At 37.1% G+C, this 25,665-nt stretch overlaps 1 protein-coding gene across 1 annotated transcript in view; it reads left to right on the forward strand.

The window, feature by feature from the left end:
* Window positions 1–25,665, forward strand: part of l(1)G0020 (RNA cytidine acetyltransferase l(1)G0020) — a 63,884-nt gene that overhangs the window by 25,697 nt on the left and 12,522 nt on the right. The window contains exons 9-17 of the mRNA XM_083143905.1: window positions 607–733; window positions 8,598–8,746; window positions 9,220–9,301; window positions 10,215–10,331; window positions 14,446–14,622; window positions 19,900–20,041; window positions 21,899–22,043; window positions 23,458–23,666; window positions 24,280–24,452. Of these exons, the coding sequence (XP_083000031.1) occupies window positions 607–733; window positions 8,598–8,746; window positions 9,220–9,301; window positions 10,215–10,331; window positions 14,446–14,622; window positions 19,900–20,041; window positions 21,899–22,043; window positions 23,458–23,666; window positions 24,280–24,452 (1,321 nt within the window). The remainder of the gene's footprint in view (window positions 1–606; window positions 734–8,597; window positions 8,747–9,219; window positions 9,302–10,214; window positions 10,332–14,445; window positions 14,623–19,899; window positions 20,042–21,898; window positions 22,044–23,457; window positions 23,667–24,279; window positions 24,453–25,665) is intronic.

Genomic DNA, 25,665 nt, shown 5'->3' on the forward strand with positions numbered 1-25,665 from the left:
CACTGGGTTATTGACACACCTAATGCTCAGGCACCAACAATCATGCCCTTTTGGAAGGACGTTAAATTCTGATCACCTCCCATTTTAACGTGTGCTGTTCGACAAACATGTAGCATTGTGTCTATACATTCACCACGATACTTCCAGTTATTGTGGGCATGTGATCAGAGCAGCTGCTGGGCTGTTCCTTGTTGTTTGGAGGAGTAGTCACAATTCAGTGAGCACGCAGCGTATGATAATCACTCAATTATAGTTAAATTGCTGATGGCATTAGCTGACTACATACGTATCTGTAAATAATCAGACATTCTTTCATTTTTATCATCATTGTTTTCTCACCAGTGAATCCATCACATGTGTTCCGATGTGAGTGTACCTTCACAAATTCCATCTCATCATCATTGTTCTGATTAGTCAGAAGTGGCTGAAAAACAATGCAAAAATAAGGTGAAATTTATCAGCATAACTGCATAATTCATGTTCCATTTTTGTCTTTTTTTTCCAATTTATAACCTTCAATCACAGTCATGTGAAAATAATAAGGACATAATGGCAAGATTATGTAAGTAAATGTACTTACACCATCCTTTTGTCGTTTGAAATTAGGTATGAAGGTACAGGACGCTCATTGTCACTGAAGCTCCTGCAGCAGCTGAGGACTCAGGCAGCTCCCATTGGCTCCTCAGGCGACAAGGAGAAATCAGCTGCTGCAACTGGAAGAGCATTGCATGAGGTAATATTCTTTTTGTCTATTCTGATTATTGTACTCCCAAATGCATCATCCAAATTTCCAATGGCTTGTGTATTTTAAAACTTTGCTTCAGATATTTTACAAGGTTATGAATTAATATTGGTAAATTATCTACCTGTTTAATAAGAACTAGTGCTTTATTATGATACACTTGGAAACTAGGGTCTAAAGTGTGTTTGCTTTATATCCAAGTATGCCAATCAGAACTGGACCCTCAGTTTGAAGTGGGATCTAAACTACTGGTATGCGTTCTCCCATTCGCTATTAAACATGTGACTAGGGATGTGCTGAAGCTGATTACTGATGTATGAATATCAGTCGAAATTGACATATCGGCATCGGCAAAAATCCGATATTTCAACTGGTACCAATAATACTAGAGTTTTACCTTCTAATAGGTTTTATATTTTAATTTTGTAAGATCTATTGAAAGTTAGGGTATGGATCTTCTTCACGGTGAAGTTTTTGTAATAAAATTATTGCAAACTCTCATTCAGAGGATCAACCTACCTCAAAAACAGAAATTGAACAGTACATTGCTCAACCTACTATTCCACGTGTCCAGGATCTGCTGTTGTATTGAAAATTCAAAAACGAGTATCCAAACCTGAAACAAGTGGTGAGAGAATACCTGCTGCATCAGTAATCAGTGAACGAGTGCTCAGTGTTGCTGGACAGATTTGCGGTAAGGGAAGAAGTAGGTTACTTCCAGAAGTGCTTCAAAAACTCATGTTTGTGAAGTTGAATCTGCCAGCATTAAATTTTCAATACAAATATGTATAATTTGTAATAAAAATGCACATGGCAAATTTATTTTTGTCTTTCCGAAACTGGGTGTCTACCAGTCAAGAATAAGTCAGGAAATCAACAGGTCGATCAAGAAAGTCATGAAATTATGCTTTTCGTCGAGATTTTTTTAAATTTATTTATTTACAGTATAATGAACTTATATTGTTATATACCTGTAGTGGGATTTGATAAAATTGAATATTTGGAAATAAAATTTACAGTTTTGCTTATCAGAAGGCACAGAACATGAAGTTGTTTTAACTCTTGTTTTTCTTTGTGGAGATTGAATTTCGTTATCTTCAAATCAGAACAGCTTTGCAAGATTCAAAACAATGACTTTTTTCTTTGCGCTGGATGAGTCATTGCTGTTATCGGAAAGCGACAGCTTTGCAGATGCTAGACAAAACATTGGTGCCCAGTTGCAGCATAAAAACAAGGAGACCGGCTTGAAGTTCGCATTTTAAAGATTACGCAACTGTCGAAGATTGAACTTTTATCAGCAGTGTGAAGAAGAAAGAAATGATCCTTGTTTAATGTTTTGCCATGCAACAGACAATAATACGGGCAATATTTCTATGCAGACAACAGCATAAAAAAAAAGAAACCTGAATTCTGTAATTATCACATTGCCCTTCACACCAGTGGCTGACAATGAGCTGGGAAGGGAGCTCATTTTTTTTTATTTGTTCGTTTTCAAAAATGTATCCAGAACTGGTTGCTCCATTGTAGACGTCAAAGGAAAGGAGGAGGGGTCCACTTCCACCCTCTCCTGTAATCAGCCCGTGTGCACACACGAGCAAGAAAATAGTGGCTGAAACAATCATCCCCCCTCCCCCTTCACATTTGCTGACACAAAAAGAGGGAGAAGTCACTCAGCCAACGGGACACTTTTTTTTGGCATATTATGACATTGGCACAGTTAGGAAAACGTATGAAGTGGGAAACGGGAGTTATGATGCACGTAAGATCGAAGTAAACTTTTGTGGAAACCTGGATGACAACGCATTAAGTGGGTTGGTGATCTTTAATTGGTCTATGTGGCTTTTATTATCTCTAACAGTTTCACTTTTTTATGAAGTGTTGCAGGGAACAAAGAACACTTTTTGAATGAAGGCGGTTACCGGAAGTTTTCTGCTACTAGTCTTAAGAGTAGCTCACTCACAGGAACCTGCTGAACCCTCCGCTCGAGTTGTCAGCAGCTCTTGGGTCAAGGAAACAAGTCAAGGTCGATTTAAAATAACATCCAAGCACATTCGATCTTCTCTTTTTGCGTATCCAAGAGCTAGCGAAATCACAATGGCAAGACAATCCTGGCACGATAGGTAGAGGCCATTGGGTGCAGGGTAACATTGGTGCATTTTGGGGAGGGGAGGGCAGGGGTCAAGTGCAATTGGATATCACTCAAGCAGTGCTCCGTGACTCAAGCGACTCACTTGCAAGCGGTAGAACACTCATGAAGGGAATGAGTGCAAATAAAATAAGTGCAAGAAACGTACTTTTCGGCTGATTTGCTTCAACTTTTTTCCAAATTTTTCACGGTTCCCGTGAAAAGGGTCGTTATATCTGGGCTCGTAGAATCGAGAGCTGACTGCATTGTCTAATATACCATTTACAGTTTTATGTAAGTCTTAGCTTAACTACGCAGAGCTTTGTGTTTGGTGTGGTAGGTGGCATTGTATGTAAGAAAGCATACCTGGTATGATCTGATGGTGCAGTGTGTTGTTTACATGTGCAGAAGTATGTTCACAACATGGATTCGTCCAAACAAGCCCAGCAAGCAGTTATTCAATTTTTGAAGGCAGAAGGTGTTAGTGGAGCCGAAATTTATCGTCGTGTGAAGAATGTGTATGGGAATGCATGTCTGTCACGCAGCACAGTGTTCAGATGGTGTGGTGAATTTCGTGACTTAAGTGTGTGCACTGAGGACATGCCTAGACCTTGTCAAGCACACTTAGCCATCACCGAGGAATCAGTTGCAGCCATAGACAACTTTGTAAGGGAGAATTGCCGAATCACCACCCGTGATTGCAGAAACATTGTCATTGAGCAAGGGAACTGTTCACACCATTCTCCATCGCAGGTTGGGATGCCACAAGGTTTGCACGCAGTGGGTCTCCAAGCTTTTGAGGAGGAGAAGGCTGGACAAATGGGTGTTTGCATGGAGCATCTGCTGCGTTACCAAGCAGAGGGAAGTCCGTTTCTTTCCAAGATTGTGGCTGCAGATGAAACGTGGTGCCACCACTTCGACCCAGTCACAATACGGATGAGTATGGAATGGAGGCATCCCAACTCACCATGTCCAAAAAAGGCTCATTCCTCCATCAGAGCTAGAAAAGTTATGCTCACTTTTTCTTCAATGAGAAGGGCCCATTGCTTTTGGATTTGCTGGACTCTGGTGGGACTGTCAACTCAACCACATACTGCACTACCCCAAACAAACTGAAATTAGCCCTCAAGAGTAAGCCACCTGGCATGTTGTTTAATGGGGTTCTTATGTTGCATGACAACGCACGCCCTCATGTTGCACAGGTGTACCATGATCTGCGGCGTTTCTGCTGGGACAGGAAGTCCTGGATCTCTTGCCCTGGGACTACCACATCTTCGGCCTGTAAAAAAATCTGCTGGTTCGTCATTGATGCTGAGGTCCGTAACACCATTGAAGATTGGTTCCGCAGTCAACCATGGACGTTCTTCACTCATAGCATCCATACCCTTGTGAATTGCTGAGAGACATGCTTGAACAGACAAGGTGACTATGTGTAAAGGATATGTCACCCATGGATCACTTTTACTTCCTGTATGTTCATATATTTCAACCAATAAATCATTACAGAAAAAAAAGTTCACTTTCATTTGGGCAATCCTTATATATAGTTGTGATACAGTTTATACTTCTAACATCCTTGGTATTTCTTGTAACATAAAAATAATAAATAAGCTGTGGCTCGACAGCCCTTGAAGGGCCTAGTCTGAACTCCTGACTGCCAGTCTCCCACCCACAATCCTACCTAGAGGTGTGGAGATCTTCAACTGGTAATGGGGTGATGTGGGCTCAGCACGTCAAACCCCCAGCCGTTATAGGAGATATGCATGACCGGGTTACGCTACTCACTTGTATCCCCAATTTCCTCACGATGGTGAGTTGCCACCGGCCCTATATACAGGCAGAGTACCCTAGAAACTGAACCCAGGCAGACTCGAACCCATGACATCCTGCAGTCGGAGCAAAGCACCTTAGAATGTATGGCCATGGAGGACATTTCTTGTAACAAAGCCCAGTAATTTATTAGGTACAGTCATTAAATAACAGGAATTTTATTATAACTTTCAGGGAGATTGATGCACAACGAAAAATTGTATCACTGGACACAAAATGGTTCCTTAGAAATATGCCACATAGGTGTCGTGACGATCAAGCAGTTTGCGCCTGCACAGTAGTACATACAACATGGCCGCTCCGCTGTCGACCTGCACCAAAGAAGAGCAACAAAGTGTTATTTGTTTTTTGTGGTCAGAGGGAGTGAAACCTTCTGAAATCTACAGCAGAATGAAGGTTCAGTATGGAGACAAGTGTTTAAGTAAGAGGAGAGTGTATGAATGGGTGGAAAGATTCAAAAATGGAAAACAAAATGTGAGTGATGAACAGTGGAGTGGGAGAACAGTTTGCATGGGAACTGAGACAGTGAAACAGCAGATTGATCATTGAATCCGTGCCAACAGGCAAGTCACTGTTCACTGTTGAGGAGGATTATTCGTCGAGTAGTGTGGTTTCAGCAAGATGGCACCACAGCTCGCACAGCCAGAGCCTCAACGAGTGTTCTTCGAGCTCTGTTCCCGAACCACGTCATTTCCAGATTTAGTTATGTTCCATGGCTCCCTCGATCCCCGAACTTGTCCATGTGTGAAGTCGCACGTCTACCGAGAATGGGGCATGCACACTAGATCAGGTGAAGGAGGCTATTGTTGAGACCATCAGCCAAATCGACAGAGACATGCTGGAGAAGGTGGAGGCCAATTTCCATGATCGCCTTCAAAGTCGCATCCGCAAAAATTGACGCCATTTGTCCGATGTAAATTTCCACGCATGAATAGCATAAAATGCTATGATCTTCACTATATATTTTTGTAAATAATTTTTTCTTCCATCAAAAATTAACTTTGTAGTGACTTTTTCAAATTTGTCCGGTTCCCGTGCCCCACCCTTTATATGAAGTATGCTGTTTGAACATCAAGGCACAGTCGATAAAAATAAGTCTTTTACTACGTATACCTGAGGAAGCAATTGACCATTTATAGAGTATGTAAATGAATAGTATTTCTCTTATTTGTTAACTGCATAAAGCAACACTTATTTATATTAAAACCAAGATCATTTATACAACTCCATTCATATAATGCATTTAGATCTTCTTGGAGTGTTAATGTATCTTCTACACTAGGAATTTCTTTATATGTATAATTTTACATCATCAACATAAATAATCCTTTTTGAGTATTTAGCATAAGATGGAAAATCATTTATAAACAACTTAAATAATACATAAAAACTAGTTACACATCAAAATTTAGCTTATTCAATTCTGCGTTAATCTATGCTAATCAATTATTTTTTTTGAGTATGCCTTATATTTTTTATCGCCGTGAGAACAAAAAATAGGCCAGTTTCTTAAGAGTTTTGCAAACTATCACTTTTTTTGAAATTCTGTAAATCAAAAACAGGTTGTCCGATCATTATGAAATATGAAAATTTTCTCAATTCACGTTGAGAAACTGGTTTTATACAGATTTTTATTCAGCAGAGTAAAGCTGTATGTGGAATGTGGGAACACTGCAAGCACTGACTCGCAGCACGAGCCCGCAGTCTCCACAATCCAACGGACATCACTGCGTGCAGTGTTGATACTTTCCGCATACAGCTGTACTCTGCTGAATAAAAATTTGTATAAAACCGGTTTCTCAATTTGAATTGACAATGATAATGCATTTTAAAAACCGATGCTAAGAGCTTCAAAGCAAGACCAATATTGTATTTGCAGGACTACCCAATATTAAGAAAACGTTGTTGCACAAAATTGAAAAGATCGGGGTTTTTTGACAAATTTTGAAAACCTGAAAATTAATAATTGTGTTTAAATCATTTCTGCCTGCACCCTACTAAAATTTCATAACGATCGGACAACCTTGTTTTTGATTTAAAGAATCTCAAGGAGAACGATCATTTGCAAAACTCAAAAGACCGGCCCTTTTTTTGTTCTCATGGCATTAAAAAATATTAAACATACTAAAAAAAATTTGGTTAGCATAGATTAACACAGAATTGAAAGCTAAATTTTGATGTAACTCGTATTTATGTAGGTCTACTGGTTAATTTTTAATTGAAGTCCAAACTCGATATCTATAATTTTTAATCTGGTAGTAACTCTCTAGCCTTCTTAAACCTGAAAGTTTATGGCTGCAGCAACACAAGCCTTCCATCTGTCCTTATCCTGGGCAAGATCAATCCAATCTTTTTCATCCTTACCTAATGAGGCTCTGGCATCTGGACATATAGCCTCCTCGTAGGGCTATGTGTGTGTTGTCCTGTGTTTTGTCCTTATGTGCCGAGTGCCCCTTTACAGCCTCAGCTTTTAACCCAAGTAAGAATATTTTACTCCTTCGACATTACAGTTATATTAGTTATATTTTAGTTATGGTAAGGGGCTGGACACTGTATAATGTGATGGGTGCAAAATAGCCTAAGTGCTGACACCCAAAATTTCAATCAATCAATCAATTTTGCATCCTTACAGATTTTTGTTAGGTTCATCTCAGTGTCATCTCTCCACCTTCGTCTTTGCCTTCCTACAGGTCTCTTACCATTAGGTTTCCCAACAAGAATCGTGTAAATGCTTCTTTCCTCTCTCATTCGCGCCATATGGCCTCCCCACCTTAAGTTTTCTTGGTAGAATACACTACCGCATAATAAGTGACTTACAAAATGCCTAAATTGTGCAGAATGTTTATCTTTGATACTACAATATTTCCTTCTAATAAAGAATTGCATAATCAATAAAATATAATTGATTTTTTCACTTTGTTTCTTAAGAATTACATTCTTGTATGCATGAAGTTTTGTAAAAATATTAAATAATGTGGCCATTCCCCATCCACGATGAAGTTTGAACCATTAATTTGTATGTGCATTAATAATTAAAGCAAGTCTAAATCTCATTTAAAGTACAGCTTCAGTTTTCATCTTAACCGACTTTGTGGTAGGGTTTTTAATTGAATAAAATATTTATTTTCAGAAAGGGGGGATTAAATAAATGTTAAGGAAAAGAGGGAAAAAGTCAAGAATTTTGGATTTGCTATTTTGGTAGACACCCTGTGAAAATAACATTTTATTTCTGTTGAATTATCTTATGTATCGGAATCGGTGAAATATCGGCTTCAGTTCCAAAAGTTATCGCTGAGTATATTGGCATCGCTAAATTTTCAGCTTTGTCGCATTACTACATGTGACCCTTGAATACAAGGTAAAAACATTAGTCACTACAGGACAAGTAGGTGAAAAGTTGTAAAATAATAATCTCATTTGACCATAAAGTTAGGAGTGGAACAGGTTGTTGTTCTGTAATAATTTTGTTAAAAATATATTTGTTTGTCAATAAAAATTGCCAACAACTACCTACATGTAATTACGATCTTGTAAAATTCTACTAAAATTTTCATTAAAAAGGTTCCTTTGAATAAAAACTTTTTTTTTTCTAAAGAAGGGCACAACCGAAGTAAATCTTGGATTGTGTATGTCTGTTTTTGGTAATCAAAATGCCTTATTTGCAGAAAACTTAGGTGATATATTTTATGTTTTTCAGCATTAATATGGAAAATGTGTAATGTACTATTGACAGTGTTTTAATGACTTACAATTCTGAACAGTGTGCTATGTTTTTTTTTTTTTAATAAATGCTATGACTTTCTTGTACTGTTCTAAAAAGAAAATGGATTGATGTCAACCATCATTAGAGCAATATCTGGTGATTGTAACAGTGGTTCTTTATTCATTTATTTTCCGCAGGTTACCTTAAACGAGTCCATTCGGTACAAACCTGGGGACGAAGTTGAAAAGTGGCTCACCTCCCTTCTGTGTCTGGATGCGACTTCTATTCATCCTATTTTCTCTGGCTGCCCACCTCCCGAGAGCTGCGACCTCTATTACGTCAACAGGTATATTTGTAATTGCTTCACCAGTAAGAACTTTGAAGTGTATCTCACGTTCAATGCAAAAATACATCAAATGATTTATTTATGAGGTATCCACCATGCACCTTCTGTTTTTGTAGGCATGTGGCATCTGCATTTTAGCACCACAGTAGATGAAGATCAATAAATTTTGAAAAATTCTCAGTTGGAAAGAATGATAAGTTTTCAGTTCCTTATTTTCATAAAACTTGCATAACACATCTGCTCAACAGTTGGAAATGATCCTTTCTAACGAAACCCGGTGGAGGCGCATAGTTGTTCGGATCCACTATAAAATGTAGGCCCAGTCCCGATTAGCTTTACTTTGCACAAAGTGGACTTAAAACACCAAATCAAACCAAAACAATCCTTTCTAACAAAGTCTTCTATTGGTGCTGTTGTGAACGTTTAAACATTTTTTTTTATGTCTCAAACGTAAAATTGATTTGTTCTTCTAGGGATACATTGTTTTGCTATCACAAAGCCTCGGAAGCTTTTCTCCAAAGGTTGATGTCCTTGTATGTTGCATCTCACTATAAGGTAAGATTTTGTAAGGAATTGGTATGCATGCTTAGATTATTTTAATTGTTATGTAGTACATTCATTGCTGACTCAAATATAGCCATTGCAAGATCTTCTACTTGATATATTTCATGAATGAAGTATCAAACTTTTTATGGGTGCATTCCGAAAGTCTTAACGAAGATAACTGGGCTCGTGAACCTGGTGAAACCAGTTATTTTACAGACTTATGGGATGCTCTAGGTGAAAGTGCAGGCGCAGCGTTTTGTTTATAGAAATGTTACACATATCGTCCAGCAGAAGGCATTACCTTCTGGCAGAAATGCACTCTACTGCGGACACTGTTACTTATTTTAATCACATTGTAAGAACAGTTAAGACACACTCATCTTGTGCATGTTGCTTCATATCGCTCTCTGTTAAAATTATAATACATTTTCCGAACTAGTGCAGTTTGAAGCCATCATGCACGCATGTTGTTTGCAAGCAGCAGACTATTCTCACCAAACAAACCAGCCTCCTGGCCCATGCGTTTGGTGAATCTTGTTCTTGCACGAAATGCACAGAATGTGACTTTTTGGACATCATAATGAAACACATGGAAGCACTTATGGGACAGCCCATTGCCATAACTCGTTTAACGTGTTAAACTTGTGTGACTTTCGGAACGGGCCCTATATTGTCTCATACTTATTTGTATGGCACTTTCACTTTCAGAAAAAAGAAAATTGTGAGAATGATACAAGATGCTAAGGAAAACTAGAACGTAAGAGGATTTTAGCATATTTCTTTAAAAAAAAATACAAATTTCTCCAATAATTGATGTATATTAGGCAAAAGAATGGCAATTTGGATTTATTTTAGTTTTGTTAAGGTTGCAATACCGTACATAGGTTTAGCTGTAAAGATTCTTCTCTTCTTCTTCCTACAGAACACGCCAAATGATTTGCAGTTAATGTCGGATGCTCCTTCCCACCATCTCTTCTGTTTACTTGGCCCTGTGGATCCGAAAACAAAATCATTGCCAGAGATCCTAGCTGTAGTCCAGGTAAGGAATATTCGTAAATTTGAAAGTAGCTGCCATTAAAATAAAAACTTTTCAATACTGATGAATTTTACATAATTTTCACTTCATAAAAGTAATGTGTACAATTTTGCAGTCCCCATAAGATATAGAACTTCCAGAAAAGTATCCTGTCAGTATCAGTGATTTAATTCCAACCAATACTTTGCAATACTAATACCACTGGTATCATGATCAGGTCTAATTGTTGTAGCATGCTGCTGTTTTTGTCCAAAAAAGTAAAGTATATAATGCAGGAAAATGTAACAAAGTTGGGTTTTGCTCTGTTCATTAACATGCATTTTTCTTCTTTGTGTGGATTTTCAGAGTTTGCTTGACCAGAGCCAGAACAAGTACGACTGAGCAAATACCACTTTGAACTGATAACCACTAGCCATACTTTTACTGATTTCCACCAGTACCAATTAAAAGTTGTTCACAATGTTCATTATTGTTATTCCAGTGCAATAACATGCATCAATTTATCAGAGTTTCACTTCAAAATATTAATATAACTGTCATTTAAACACACAATCCTTTTTTTTTTTCATATAATACTGACGAAATACACATCCCCTAAATGTGCCTTCTTAGCAAGGTGCTATATCAATGGGGAACTTTAATTTATTTATTTTTTACCTTTTTATAATACTAATGCAAAAGAAATGAGAACTTTGAATTTTGCGTGATTTCCAGGATAATTAGACTCTGTGAAAGTGTTTTTGCTTTTTTGTGGACCCCTCGAAATACCAACATTTCAGAAAAGTATTGACCGATTTTGCTGAATAAATTCAAACTGGCACTTCTGACCTGATACCACCACTACATCAACATTTTTATCATCTCCGCAGTAGTTATGGTACAGCGTTGAGTCCGATAAATCAATTGATTGGAAAAAATCTATCAAAGATCAATTGATGATGTAGTTGTGTGGGCAAGCAAGGGTATTGTTTTGCGCGATGATGTCATAAAATGGGTGGGGGTGAATTTGTGTGGATGATTCTGATTGGTGGGATGTTTTAAAATGGGCGGGGCGTAATTTTGTGAGGAGGGTTCTGATTGGTTGGAGGAGGAAAAGTATTCAGGTTTTTCCCGGTGACGATTGGTCGCCGGCGTCTGAAAACAGATGGCATTGATGATTCTGAAATTCTGGGAATTGGGGTTGGGGAGGAGGAAAAGTATCGACGATTTTCCGGTGACGGTTGGTTTTCTCGGAATTTCCGGCGTCTGAAAACAGATGGCGTTGATGAGGTTTGTAAGGGGTTCGGTGAATGTTAAGTGCCTGTTCTTGGAAAATGGGGTTTGTTGAGTGTTGGTTCGAGGAAATGTGAGAATTAATGGATGTGGTTTGTGTAATGGGTTTGGAATGGTAATTGCTTTTGCGGTTTTGAGTCAAGTGTTTTAAGGGCTGTTTTTCAAGGAATTTTGTCGGGAGATTATTTCAGGGTCTGGTGAATGTTCGAGCAGATGACGTTGAAGTGTTGAGTGTTCGAGTTCTAGAAATTGTGTGGGATGAGAGTAGGGTTTCGGGGAATGAGTAATGTTTGATGTCTGGTGTTAATCGGTTTGGTGTTGTGAGAAAGATTATCGTTAAGTGGTTCCAGGAATTGGTGAGCGATATGTGTGTGTGTGGACGGTTGAGAGTGATATGCATGGACGGGTGAATGATGTGCGGAATGGTTGAAATGAGCAGGATGAAAGCGGTGGTCTGGAAATGTCGAGATATGGGTTTCCGGAATGAGTGTGACAGAAGAATGGTGTCTTGTATTCTTAGAAGTCTGTTGAATGCTGTGCTGGAAGGAGGGTTCTCTGCAAAGCATGTGGGATAGCACGTGATGGAGAAAGAGCGCGAAACAAATTCTTAACGACAAATGCGAAGGTACATATTGCGCTCTCTGTATGTTTTCTACAAAATCACCGAATACTGACGCATTTCTTTTCCTTTCAATAATGAATCTGAATATCATGACCAATGTGTCCGTCCACCTTCACTTCATGCATATTTAGGGTGATTGGGACCGGGGTCTATTTTTGGTTCGATTGCTGTTTAATTTCCGTTTTATGCACATATAGGGTAATTGGGACAGGGTCCAGGGGATATCCAGAATTGGATGTGTTATGGGCAATTCGAGATCATATTTGGAATATTTTGTACACCAAGTGGGACGTTATCTAGACAATATACTTTAGTTAGACATTTTTGTACGTACTTTGGATATTGAGTGGATACAAAAAGTATATTTTAGACTACATTTGGATCTTATCTGGACACGATTTAGATATGAGGAAGACTTGTTTCTTTAACATTTTCTGGGTGTTATTGGAATGTACAAAAGATGTTTCCTGTTTGGAACATATTATGGAAATTTTCCTAGCATTATATGGATATAACAGGGACTCTTTAAAACTGTATTATAACCCAATTAGGACACCTTTTATATATCAAACAGCTGTATCCTTAACTGAATTGCGTAATTCTTACGAAATCGTGTGTGCACAAGAAGATACTCTCCATTTGTAAGAAACATATATGGAAATAAGGAAACATCATCTGGATTATATTTAGAAGAATTTTGAAAACATCAAATTCAAACTTGGTGGTGTTTAATATCCATACACCTCTCAATATCACATAACATTTTCAAAAATCTCCGCCGCCACACAATATTTTAAATCCAACCAATAACACCCTTACCCTTTTCCAATATTTTTGGTATACCCCTGAACTTTAACTCCTTTCCGAAAATGTAGTATGTCCCTCAATAATTACTTCTACTACTATATAATAATATTGACAGAAATTCCCCCATATATTCTCATATATTCTTTTCTTGTCGCACCCCCATTTATTCATCTTATCTTTTATCCCAAAATTTATATAACCGTAATGGTAAATATTCCTCCAATTCTTTTTATCCTGAGTGTTACATAACCCATTCGAGATTCTTACAAATAATTCATATTTTTGAATATATTATTTTCCTCTCTTATCGAACCCCATCTTCACCTATTCCTCTATTTATCCTCCTTATTTTCAACAGACACCACATTTCTTACTACAAAAAACGAATAAACATTTCCCCACACAAGAACAGTTACCAGATCATATTACCTTTTATCCCTTCTATTTTTACCTTATTTTTTCCATCATCACGTTTTCCGTTAAACATATTTCAAACAGGCACAATTCCTAGAAGGTTACGCACAACCTTTCCCTTCTCTTCTTCAAACGTCACAGACCCATTAACAGCCCGAAACCCATATCTCCAGCCCGAAAAACATGCCACACATATCACTCAACCGTTCCAAGAATTCCATAACAATCGGAAACTCCTATCTCCACCGCAACAAACACGCCACACTCCTTCCCGTCCTTTTCAATTAACGACTGACAAAATCACAATTCCAAGCAGCCAGCCGTACCCGAATTTCCTCCTTCCCCCACCACAATTTTATCAACGCCAATTACCATTCTATCTCCATAATTAAATGCACATTCTTATCTCATTCCCCCCTCCCAATTCTCAGAATTTCAAAATCATCAACGCCACCTCAAAAACAGGAAAAACATATTGCAATTCCAACAAAAACGGCGCGCATGCCAAATTTATGACGTCACAATTCTCTCAACCAATCAGGAAAAGGCCATATTCCGAGAAAAACAGTTACCTCCTCCCCAGAATGACTCATCAACGCCATCTCTCCTCAAACAACGGAAACACGTACCACAATTCCCAGAATTCCAAAATCATCAACACCATCTGTTTTCAGACACCGGAAACACTTACTCCAATTCCGAGAAAACCAACCGTTACCGGAAAACAATCCACTACTTTTCCTCCTCACCCCAACAACCAATCAAAATCCTCCACACACAATAAATCCCCGCCCACACACCAATCAAAATCAGCCTCACAAAATAAACCTCGCCCTTTTTATGATGTCATCATGCAAAAAACCACACTTGCTTGCCCACACACCTACATCATCAATTGATCTTTGATCGATCTTTTCCAATCAATTGATTTATCGGACTCAATGCGGTACCATAACTACTTCCGCCACAATGTTCACATGATATCTCTCCTTATATTTTCAGATATGCCTAGAAGGAGAAATCTCTAAATCCCATGTGACAGATAGTTTGGCGAGAGGAAGGAAACCTTATGGTGATTTAATTCCATGGACTGTGGCCCAGCACTTTCAAGACCAGGATTTCCCCAGCCTCTGTGGGGCAAGAGTTGTGAGGATAGCTACTCACCCAGACTACCAAGGTGTAAGTACATTTCACACCCTCGTTACCTTGATGAATTTAGTGTAATTATCACTTGACAGTCCAATCTAGTAAAGAATAGTGTATAAGAAATTTGCTTTAATCCTAGAATGGTCAGGCGGAAATTTTGAACAAAAATGGTCACGCTGGGTGCAGTATTTATAACTAAAATTAAACTAAACGCACATGTTTCAACAGCCCTCCGAGGTACAGGGTCTGCAAAGTGGCTTTTTGTTGGGTGACAAATTGTCACCACATTGAGTCCCATTGGTGCTGTTCATCTAGCTGTGTAAACCAGAGCCCGCCGCTTCTTTTCCAAGTGGCTACCCAGTTGTCATCATGATACTGGGTCAACAGTGAAATTTGGAGGGCTTCCACCAGTAATCAACCCCAGGACCGTTTGCATCAAAGGCGAGAGTGCTAACAATTTGGCTATGCAAGAGGCCAGTATTTGTAATATTTATAATAAATAATGGCATCAATATATATATATATTTATTTATACTTAGAAGTAAAAATACAGAAAGAGGTAATGACTTGAAACATTATGTTTATGATAAAATGTAAATCTTAAATTTAAAAAAGATCTGGAAAAAATGCATGCATGCATGGCACAGCTTAGATCCCATTGATAGAGGCATGCATATTTCGTTTGACGAAAACACGAAATATGAAATAACACATGGTAATGTTAATTTTTCAGGTTTCTGAAAGGTGTGAGGTGTATTTTCCTACCCTGTTTTGTCACGAAATGATGCAAAATGAACTGCAAAATGCGAAATAGACTCTTAAACACGAAATTTAGTGTTTATTTACCGATGCGACATGTTTTGAAGTCACAATTATCCTGTGAGTTATGCAATTCACGGAAAATTGATTAATTCTGCTGTAAATATTTGAGAAGCAAAAATGGACCCTTTTACACAGGAATAAACTTAATATTGTGGTAACTACATAAATGTGCTATTAGAAGGAATATGTTTATTTTGTGTAGTAAGTGCAGTTTTTAAATTAAATTTGGGATTATATTCACATTTTTAAAACCAAAATGTCATTTCATATACTGCTTTTTCACCGCTATAACAGCAAAATTTTATTTTATTTACCGCTTTTGAACCCAAAATTGACTCAGTTTTTGTACCGAAATTTTGCTTTTTTTATTTACCAAAAATATGTGCCTCTACCTATTGACTATCAAACATGTGGACCCTTGAATACATGATTGATTTTAAATTTGTTTATTTTACTTTGTTTTTCTGCCACTTATGGCTAATCATGAAGATAAAGAGGAGTGATATGAAACTGATGAAGGGACACAAAGAACACCCATGCCCAGGCTGGAATTTGAACTCAGGACCTCTGGCATCATAGTGCATTGTGCAGACCACTCTGCCATGGAGGCTGGTCCTTGAATACAAGGTGGCAACATTAGCCACTACATACTTAATTCAGTAGCATATCCTCTCATGATAGTTTTTGATGCAGGTAATTTTTACGAATCTCAGAAGAGGACTATACAGTGCACTACATTTCAGCATCCATAATCACAGAAAATGGATGGAGCTCTTGCAGAAGTAATTTGTTTATACATAAGAGCACCTGCTAACAGTTTGCTTATTTTTCGAAGATCTGGATCGCGTTTTCAATAGCTATCGGGAGAAAGCCTATCAACTGAATTTAAGTCGTCTTCTCCGAAGGCATTTTCACTGTTAGGAACCCTTTTAGCATTGAAACATTGCAGCAAACCTCGGACAGGTAAAATATATCTTAATACTGTAATGAATAGAGCCCGGAAGTTCAGGCATTTATTTTCGTTAAAATAGGCAGGCAAAAAGGCATTTATAATGTGGAAAATAGGCACTAAAATGGGAAAAAAGGCAAAATAAACTGAAAAAGGCACATTTGAAAGTCACTTACTTTTATCTATAATTTCTGGCAAAATGTTAATGAAGCATACATAAAACAAGCAAATGGAGCTGGACTCATTTCGATAACAGCATTTTCACCTTTTAGAATATCACAAATTGTTTTCAATTGTTTCAAGTCATCATTTGCACTCACTACCCATTTGCACTTTTCCACAACAGCTGACGCCTTTTCTCCTGACACTTCCATCATCTGCTGCTTAGATTCCTCAAAGATTTTCATGGATGCTACAGAAGTCACCTCTTTTTTCTAGCTTTGTAATTGTCTCGGGCAATGCACCATAATGTGCAAAAATAAACGACAGTTCATTCTTCAGTTCTGAATAGCACAGGAGTTTTTTCACTTCACGAATTGAAACCGCTTCATTTTCTGGAAGAGCATCGATCACCTCACTGATTTTTTCAAGGTGGTTAGCATAATATATAGCTGCTGATATCCAGGTTCCCCATCTCGTCAAGACTGGTTGTGGAGGTAAACTAAGCTCAGGTGCAACTTCCTGAAATGTTCGGGTTCGAGAGGGAGATTTCAGAAATATCTTCTTTGAGTTCGAAATCAACCTGTCCACTTCTGGGTGCAACACACTAACTTTTTCGGCGATTCTGTGTATTGCGTGGGCTACACATGTGATATGAAGCATGTTCGGGAAGAGAATTTTCAATGCTATGGCAGCCTTCTTTATATAGGGAGCTGCATCATTGATAAAAAGTAACATGTCATCATGATGTACACCATATGGCGAGAGCAGAAGTAGGGAATTTGAGAATAACTGAGCTATTGACGAACCATTGGCTCTCTCTAGTTGTTCTGACGTGAGAAGAAAGGACGAGGATTCTCCGCATGTTGGTTCCATAGTTCATATGATGACGTTGGCTATTCAGCATCCCATAGCATCAGTACTTTCATCTGTTTAAATCCAAACCTTCTTTCCACCAACTTCATCACGAATTATTTGCAGAGCTTCTTCGTAGCAGATGCTTAAATATGTTTTCCGCAGCGTAGATTCCGACGGCACCATTTCTCTAGTGTATTTCTCCAGGAATTTCCTCAGTGACTTGTTTTCCACTTTCCAGAAAGGTATCCCTGCTTCCATGAAAGCTTTGCACAGTTCAAGAGAAAACTGAGATTGCCTGTGGGATGAAGTGCCCACTGTTGAAATTAGGGATATCTTCTTCTGTCCAACCTTTTTGGCAACTGCAGATTTATGTTTTGCTGTTGACACATGCTGAGATATAAAGTATTTTTTCTCATGGTTGAATGTTTTTCACATATCTTGCAGAGAAGAATAGTACGATCTGTCAAAAATGTGCTTTCACCAAATTCATGCACGTAACCATGTAACTTACCACTTAATAGCACACTAAATTTCGGCATGATGACACCTACACGATCCTTTCCTTCCAAAGTGCAGAACTAAACTAAAGATAGAGAACTTGATTTTGGAATCCATGCAAAGGCCCTTGGGCATTAGTGCTGTTTCTTGTCAATAACCTCCTGACATGGACACTGGACATGATGACGTAATTGTGCAGGTGTTCTGCAACAGGTTTTCAGCAGTCAATCATTCACAAGGACATGTTAACGGAAAGGCAATATCTTAACTCAGCATGAAATACTATTTTTTATTAAACACACTTTTCTCCGTCAGCAATGTTGAAACATACGTGAGTTCAATATTACTTAAATAAGGCGAAAATTATTCACATAATAAACGGAAGAAAAATAAATGCCAACAACGTTTTTTGGGAGAAAAATAATTTATTTACACATTTTTTTAAAAAAATGTTCAAATTTCATTGAAAAAGGCAAAAAAGGCATTATAATTAAAAATAGGCAGTGGGGTCCCAAATAGGCAAAATAGGCAAAATGAAAAGGCTTCTAAAACATTTGAAACAACATAAGAAACGTATATCCGGAAAAATTTTATCAATATATGCAGTAGATAAAAAGAGGCATTTTGCCAAACTTCCGGCCTCTAGTAATGAGTGACACAAAGCAGTTGTGCTGGTTCCCACAGACCCAGTGAGTTTTTCAAACTGATTGTTCAGTTAAATTAAAGAGGGAAATTACCTAGGAGCTACACCAGCCCATTGTGGGGAAATGTACGGAATGTATAGAAATTGTCAACCTGGTAGGAAACTGTATCTCTTGGAGAGATTTCACACCAAAGCAACATTCAACACATGCCGCTTGAGGATTTCACCAATCAAATACAAGCTTGCATAGCCTGTCATGCCCCTACAGTGTGAAATGGTGCTGTTGACTGGCTTGTGACTTCAGTCTGAAAGCTGCCTTAGACATTTTAAAAGTCACAAACCTCTGGGTCTCGCATACTCAGCCTGACCATTCTAGGTTTATGAAAAGTAACAAAATGAAAGAGAATTTTGGAAGCAGATTACAGATCATTTATAGAAGTAGTGAATCAGTAAAATTGTCACCTTTTTACCAGTAAACTGATGTTCCTTTTATTGGCTCATGTGTATTATTCATCAGTTCATTTACCCTAGAATTTTTTTGTTCTAGTGAAGGTCATTTTTAAAGGCACATAATTTTGGTAAATAAAAAAAGCAAAATTTCGATAGAAAAACAGAGTAAATTTCGGGTTCAAAAAATTGTAAATAAAATAAAATTTTGCTGTTCCAGCGGTGAAAAAGCGGTATATAAAATGACATTTTGGTTTTAAAATTGTGAATCAATCCTAAATTTGATTTAAAAACTGCACTTACTACAAAAAATAAACATATCCCTTCTAATAACACATTTATGTCGATAGCAGAATATTAGGTTTATTTCTGTATAAAGAGGTCCATGTTTGCTTCTCAAATATTTACAGCAGAATTAATCAATTTTCAATGAATTGCATAACTCACAGGATAATTCTGACTTCAGAAAGTGTCGCGTCAGTAAATGTATTCTAATTTAGTGTTTAAGAGTCTATTTCGCATTATTTCGTGACAAAACAAGGTAGGAAAATACACCTCACACCTTTCAGAAACATGAAAATTAACATTACAATGTGATATTTCACATTTTGTGTTTTCGTCAAAAACGAAATGTGCATGCCTCTAGTCATTGGTTATAAAATTTGTATAAGTAATCCCAGATTTGATTTCATGACTATTTTTCAGTGAGGACAGTCGAGGACCTTCTTGTAGGAATGGCAGTGGAAATGTGTTGTCCATGTGTCACCATATGAGAAACTGCCTTATTAGTTGCACTCTCAACCCTGAAAAGTTGTTTACATCTTAGCTAGGCATGTTACTCCGTTACTCTTCTTTATAATAAGAGACCGGTGTATTTCCATTTCTGCCTTCTTGTAGTGAAACTTTCTTTGTTTGTTTTGTGGCTGCAATATAGATGGGCTATGGCAGTAGGGCACTCTACCTGCTTGAGCAGTATTACGAAGGAAAAGTTCCAAGTTTGGATGAAGACATGCAACCCAAAGAACAAATTGAGAGTGTTCCGGAAGAAGAAGTAGGCTTATTGCAAGAGCGAATAGGTGGGTAGGTTTGTATATATCCATGCATATTCTGTAGAATGATTGAGTCATCAACCTTTGAGAGAAATTCAACGCCACTGTTAATTGAAATACAATGCCGGCACTGTTGAAACTTGGCAAGAAACAGATCAGTCGATATTCTATATTCTGATATTCTATCAATCCCATATAAAATTGCAAGTGCTCCATACAACCTGTATAGAACATTCACCCCATTAATCATTGTATGAAACTAGACGACTGGAATGAATTATGCATTAAAAAAGAAACTATGTGTTTGGACATTTCCCTAACTAAACCATATTACATGAACTATGCTAGGGCTGAACCAATACTGATACTCTCACAGATTCCCATTGAAGCCGATACTTAAAAATTGTAATATTATTATTTTTTTAATATTGATTAATGTTAGTAAATATTCCACTCCTATTAATATATGCAACAATTTACCAAGATTTCTGCTTTTAAATATTCAAGAATGATATCAGAATATTAAAATTAATTCATGTTTTATAATCACAAAATCAATTTTTTCACACAAAACTGGTGCAAAATAAGAATAAAATACAAATTTTGCACAATTTCCAGGATCATTTCACTTCACGAAAGCATCGCGTGACATTTTTGTGGAGCTTGCAAGAGACCAAAATACTGGTAAAGTATCGGTTGATACCGATACCGATACATCGGTATTGGCTCAGCCCATAATTATACCATTACCTTCACTATAATAATTACAAAGCAGCAGAATTTTACACCACGTTACTAACTATTTATAGAAATATCAGCTTGATAAAATTATTAATATGCTTACATTGACTAGTACAAATAATCTATCTCAGCTCTGTTGTTATTTTGTATTAGAGATAGACCAAAATGACTTTTGTCACCAAATACCAGAATAGAATTGCAAATGTTCATTGAGAAAACATGAATGGCCCTTAATTAATAAGTATTCATAACAAGTGATACCAGTGGGTGTTGCTTTTGAAAGAGAAACTGCAAATTTAGACCTTTACTTTGCACTTTGCACACCAGGGCTCCCAGTTAGCCAATTGGTTAGCACTTTTATACCTTTGATGTGAGGGGCTGGGTTCGATTCCTTGTTGGAGCACAAAAATATTTCTGATGTTGACCTAGCATCATGAAAACACTTGTGGGAGCTACACGAAAAGATCTCGCAAGTCACAGAACAGCAGTCGGTGTTCATCACCTGATGAAAATGGTACTTGGAAGGCCCTAGCTCTCGGAGGATTGTTGTGCTATAGTTTGCAAAAGCAGAATATGTGAATTGTGTGTTAATTTCACAAATAAATAAAACATCAGGATTTTGCACTACAGACTATTTATAGATTTATCAGATTGCTATTTTTACCAGTAACTGAAATTTCTCCGTTGAGTTATGGTAAAATCCACTATATTCAATTAATCTTCATCCAGTTTTAATTTATGTCATGTCCTTCAACTAGGTCGGTGTAGGCAATCGAGTTGGAATCCAAAGTGGAAAGTGGACTCAGGTGCGAACGGCACGAGTAACTCACTGATACATTGATATGCCTATATATGTCAATACTTATAGAAAACCACTTAATCTGTTTCATTCCTATTTTGCATTGAAAGAACAATGAAAATCAGAAAAATGATGAATGGTGTTGATGGCTAACTTCCAGTGAAATTCATAAAGGACAAGTGAAAGGATTCCATTATTAACTATAATACTCCACTAGAGTATTATAACTTGATTATTAAATTGAAATGTTTTCCAATTTTAATTAAGTATGTCATTGCGTTCAATTTTGGGTATTTTGTTTTTGTTCTATATGGAATGAACTGTTTTCTTTTTCTTTCTTAAAGAGCCTCGCAAGTCTCTACCTCCTTTATTGTTGAAATTGAGTGAAAGAGTTCCAGAAAGGTTGGACTATTTAGGGGTTTCATATGGGGTCACAGCTCCTCTCCTGAGATTTTGGAAGAGGTCCGGTTTCGTTCCTGTTTACGTAAGGTAAGGAAGAAAAACATGTTTTTATAATTTCGTAAAAAAAAAATATGCAGAAAATAAATGTTCCCGTGAATATAATTGTGAACCTTTATTGTTCAGGAATAGTATATTTTTATTATTACTTTGTTATACATTTCACTTTTTTTACATTCTTATCTGTTGCTCTTTTTCAGTCTTACTGTACACAAAGAAGGTTATCATGGAAGAAAGGCCTCAGTGTCATAGCATCACATGAAAAATAAATGTAATCCTTTTCATCAGACTTGAAATTCATGTAAACATTTAAATCCCTTATTTCTACAGGGCAAAAGGCATAACTGTACTGGCATCCTGCAAAAGGAACAGATGACAATACATGGCTGTGTCAGTGAAAACCAATTATGTCATCAAACTGGCCACCGTTATTGTTGTAGAAGTTTCTTTCCATCCTTCCTTTTGTCAGTAATGTCCAAATTTATGTGGACAAAATATCGTATATACAGAACCTTTCACGGTCGAGTTGTCTGTGGACCGGTGGCTAGCATGCCGGGCAGTAAGAGCATGTCTGTCGGCAAACTGGATGCAACATCCACGTAACTGGAATCTCTAGCTATGTAATAAAATAAGCTCGTACAATTACATAGACAGTTACAATTAAAATGAGCACGTACCTTGTTACAAGTGGTGTTGGAAATGATGTCCTACTGCATGCGCACATTTACAGCATGTTTTTAGGAAATTTTCACTAACACGTATCAGTTCCTCTTCCGAAATTGCTTCAATTTCTCTCCTGATATTTCTTTCAATTCTTCTAATATTTAAAAGGTTTAAAAGGTTCTTCAGGTTTAAAAGCTTGGTAGCTCGCCACGCAGATGTCATGGAAATGTCTTTTTCTTGTGCAAGGCACGAGAGAGATGTTCGAGCAGTATGTTCCAATCATGCTCCGTCATCTAGTTTCTCCTCAGTAAGCACACACCATTTCACCCTTCGTTTCTTATCAAGAACAGACCATGTTTCCATAAATTAGTTAACAAGTTTTTGAACACTGTCTGTGTGTACCAGCCATCTGGGAATTCTGCTGCACACCATCTAATTTCCCTACAAGAATTCATAATGACGTAAGAGTTGGTACATAAAAATTCATTTTTTTAAATTGTATGTGTAAGACGGCAGGAAAGTACTAGTAATATGTAAACTAGAACAAAACAATCTAAAACACTTGTAAACACCTTAAATTTTCCAATGTCTAGTTAGTGTTTCCTTTTGCTTAAGTAATACTCGTATACATCTATCTATCTCTCTCTCTCTTTTTCTGTGTGTGTGTGTGTGTGTGTGTGTGTGTGTGTGTGTGTGTGTTTTGTGTGTGTGTGTGTGTGTGTGTGTGTGTGTGTTTTGTGTGCTGTGTTGTACTTTTCAATGACTTAATTTTAACTTTCAGGCAAACAACCAATGAACTGACTGGTGAGCACTCCTGTATCATGCTGAAGATTCTTAATGATGAGGACAACAGTAAAACCTGGCTGAAGGAGTTCTGGTCAGATTTCCGACGTCGCTTCATTTCCTTGTTGGGCTTTCAGTTCCGCAACTTCTCTCCAGCATTAGGCCTCAGTGTGTTGCAGAACAAGGCAGTGAAGGAAGCATCTGTTAGTAAGTTATTTTTCCTCCCTCCATTGAGTTTGAAATTTCTATGATTGCTATGTCTGAAGTCATAACATTGTCTAGACATCCACATCCCTCCACTCCCAAACAGACAATTGGTCTAATTTACCAATACACATTGCACACATGTGTGTGTGTGTGTGTGTATATATGTAATAAATATCACTTTTGTATAATCACTTTATATAATTCTTTCCCTTCAGCATTTGTGCACTTTATATAATTCTTTCCCTTCAGTATTTGTGGTTGCATTTTCCTTGCAACTAATAATTAACAATTGATAATTGGGCTCAATGGAAAAGGGTAATTTGAAGGGCCTATTGACAAGTCTGCTGGTCATGTGCTTGCATTTACTCACTATATGTTCACGTAAACTCTTTAATTGTACATCTGAACTTGCACCCGCATTGCAACATTGTTGTGCACTTGGCATCTTATCGTCCTCAACATCATGAGGTAGTGGAAGAGTTATTTCTTTGTCGATTACCAGTTTTCACAATTTTGAGTTTCTGTATCGCGTCATGCATATTTTGTTAAGGTTACACATTTGAGTTATTTTTTTATAATAATGATGATATTATTTATTTCTTAAATTTTGCAGCTCTTACAAGGGAAGAACTGGATATTCACCTGACCAAGTATGACATTAAGAGGTTGGAAATGTATGCAAATAATTTGTTTGACTACCATCTTATCATGGACTTGATACCTGTCATTGCTAGACTGTTTTTCTGGAACAAGTTGGGCAGCCTCAGTCTATCTCCAGTGCAATGTGTGAGTTCACGTTTCCCATTACTTTTTCAAGTTCATTTTTTTTGTCAGTTTTACTTAAAAATATTGTTACATTTAAAAAATGTATGTATGTATAAATATTAGGGATGGGACCGATTAATCGGTACCCTATCGGTATCGGCCGATATAGGCATATCGGTGTATTGGTTTATCGGTAAAATTACCGATTATTTTACCGATCCGATATATTGATAAATATCTGATAATTTAGTTCAAAATTCTGCCATTTTGTTGTAATTTTTATGGATAATCTCCATGCTGTAATTTCTAAAAAAGTAAATGTCTAAATATGCAATTTCTTTTTTACTGCAGTCACCTTGATACACACATTTATTAAGAAGGTGAATAAACCTTTCAGATTCTTCAAGGACTATTTCTAATTTTATATCGAATCGGTAGCATATCGATTACGTGTATTGGTATCGGTAAATTTTATATTGTTACTTTACCGGTATCGGCCAAAATTTCATATCGGCCCGTCCCTAATAACTATGATACAAATACTATTTTTTTTAAATGAAAACATCCATTTTTGCTGTGGAATCCTGTCAGTTTGTGTTCTGTACATCCAAACGCAGAAACAATATTAGTTTGAATTTAATATCGCCAATACTATTCTGGAACAGGAACACAATTGATTTAATGATGAAAAAAGAACATTTACATGATGTCTGTAGGGATACAAACTAGTTAAAATTATTGATTTAACTGACCTAATACTGACTAATTAATGGCCAATTTAATTACAGCCTAGTAACAAATTAGCATCTTAAAAGAACTGGGATTTTATTTAAAATCTACGTGTTATCTGGCCTACTGATTCCAACAGCCAGCCTTCACACATTTTTTATTGAACACACAACTAACGTGTGTACAAAAACATTTTATTAAAAAATATTGTGCTTCAAACTAATTACTGGAAGGTAAAATTTCCTTTATTGTGCTTTGTTTTTTGGATAATATAAATTATTAACAAACTCTTTAGTTTCTCAATACTTCTCTGCATTGCTTCTGTGTGCATTTCAATTATCCTCATCTTCCATTGATCTCTCCACTCTTAGCACAAATTTTGCCTCGTTCACTCACATAATTTTACACATCATCTGCAATCACAAATTGTAGTCATGGATTCTGGACTCTGGAAAGGAATTGAAAGAACAGAGAACTAATTTAATGCCTCTTTTTATTGTGTTAT

Source organism: Lepisma saccharinum, chromosome 1 (assembly GCF_977018435.1).
Source record: "Lepisma saccharinum chromosome 1, izLepSacc3.1, whole genome shotgun sequence".
NCBI classification, from domain to species: domain Eukaryota; kingdom Metazoa; phylum Arthropoda; class Insecta; order Zygentoma; family Lepismatidae; genus Lepisma; species Lepisma saccharinum.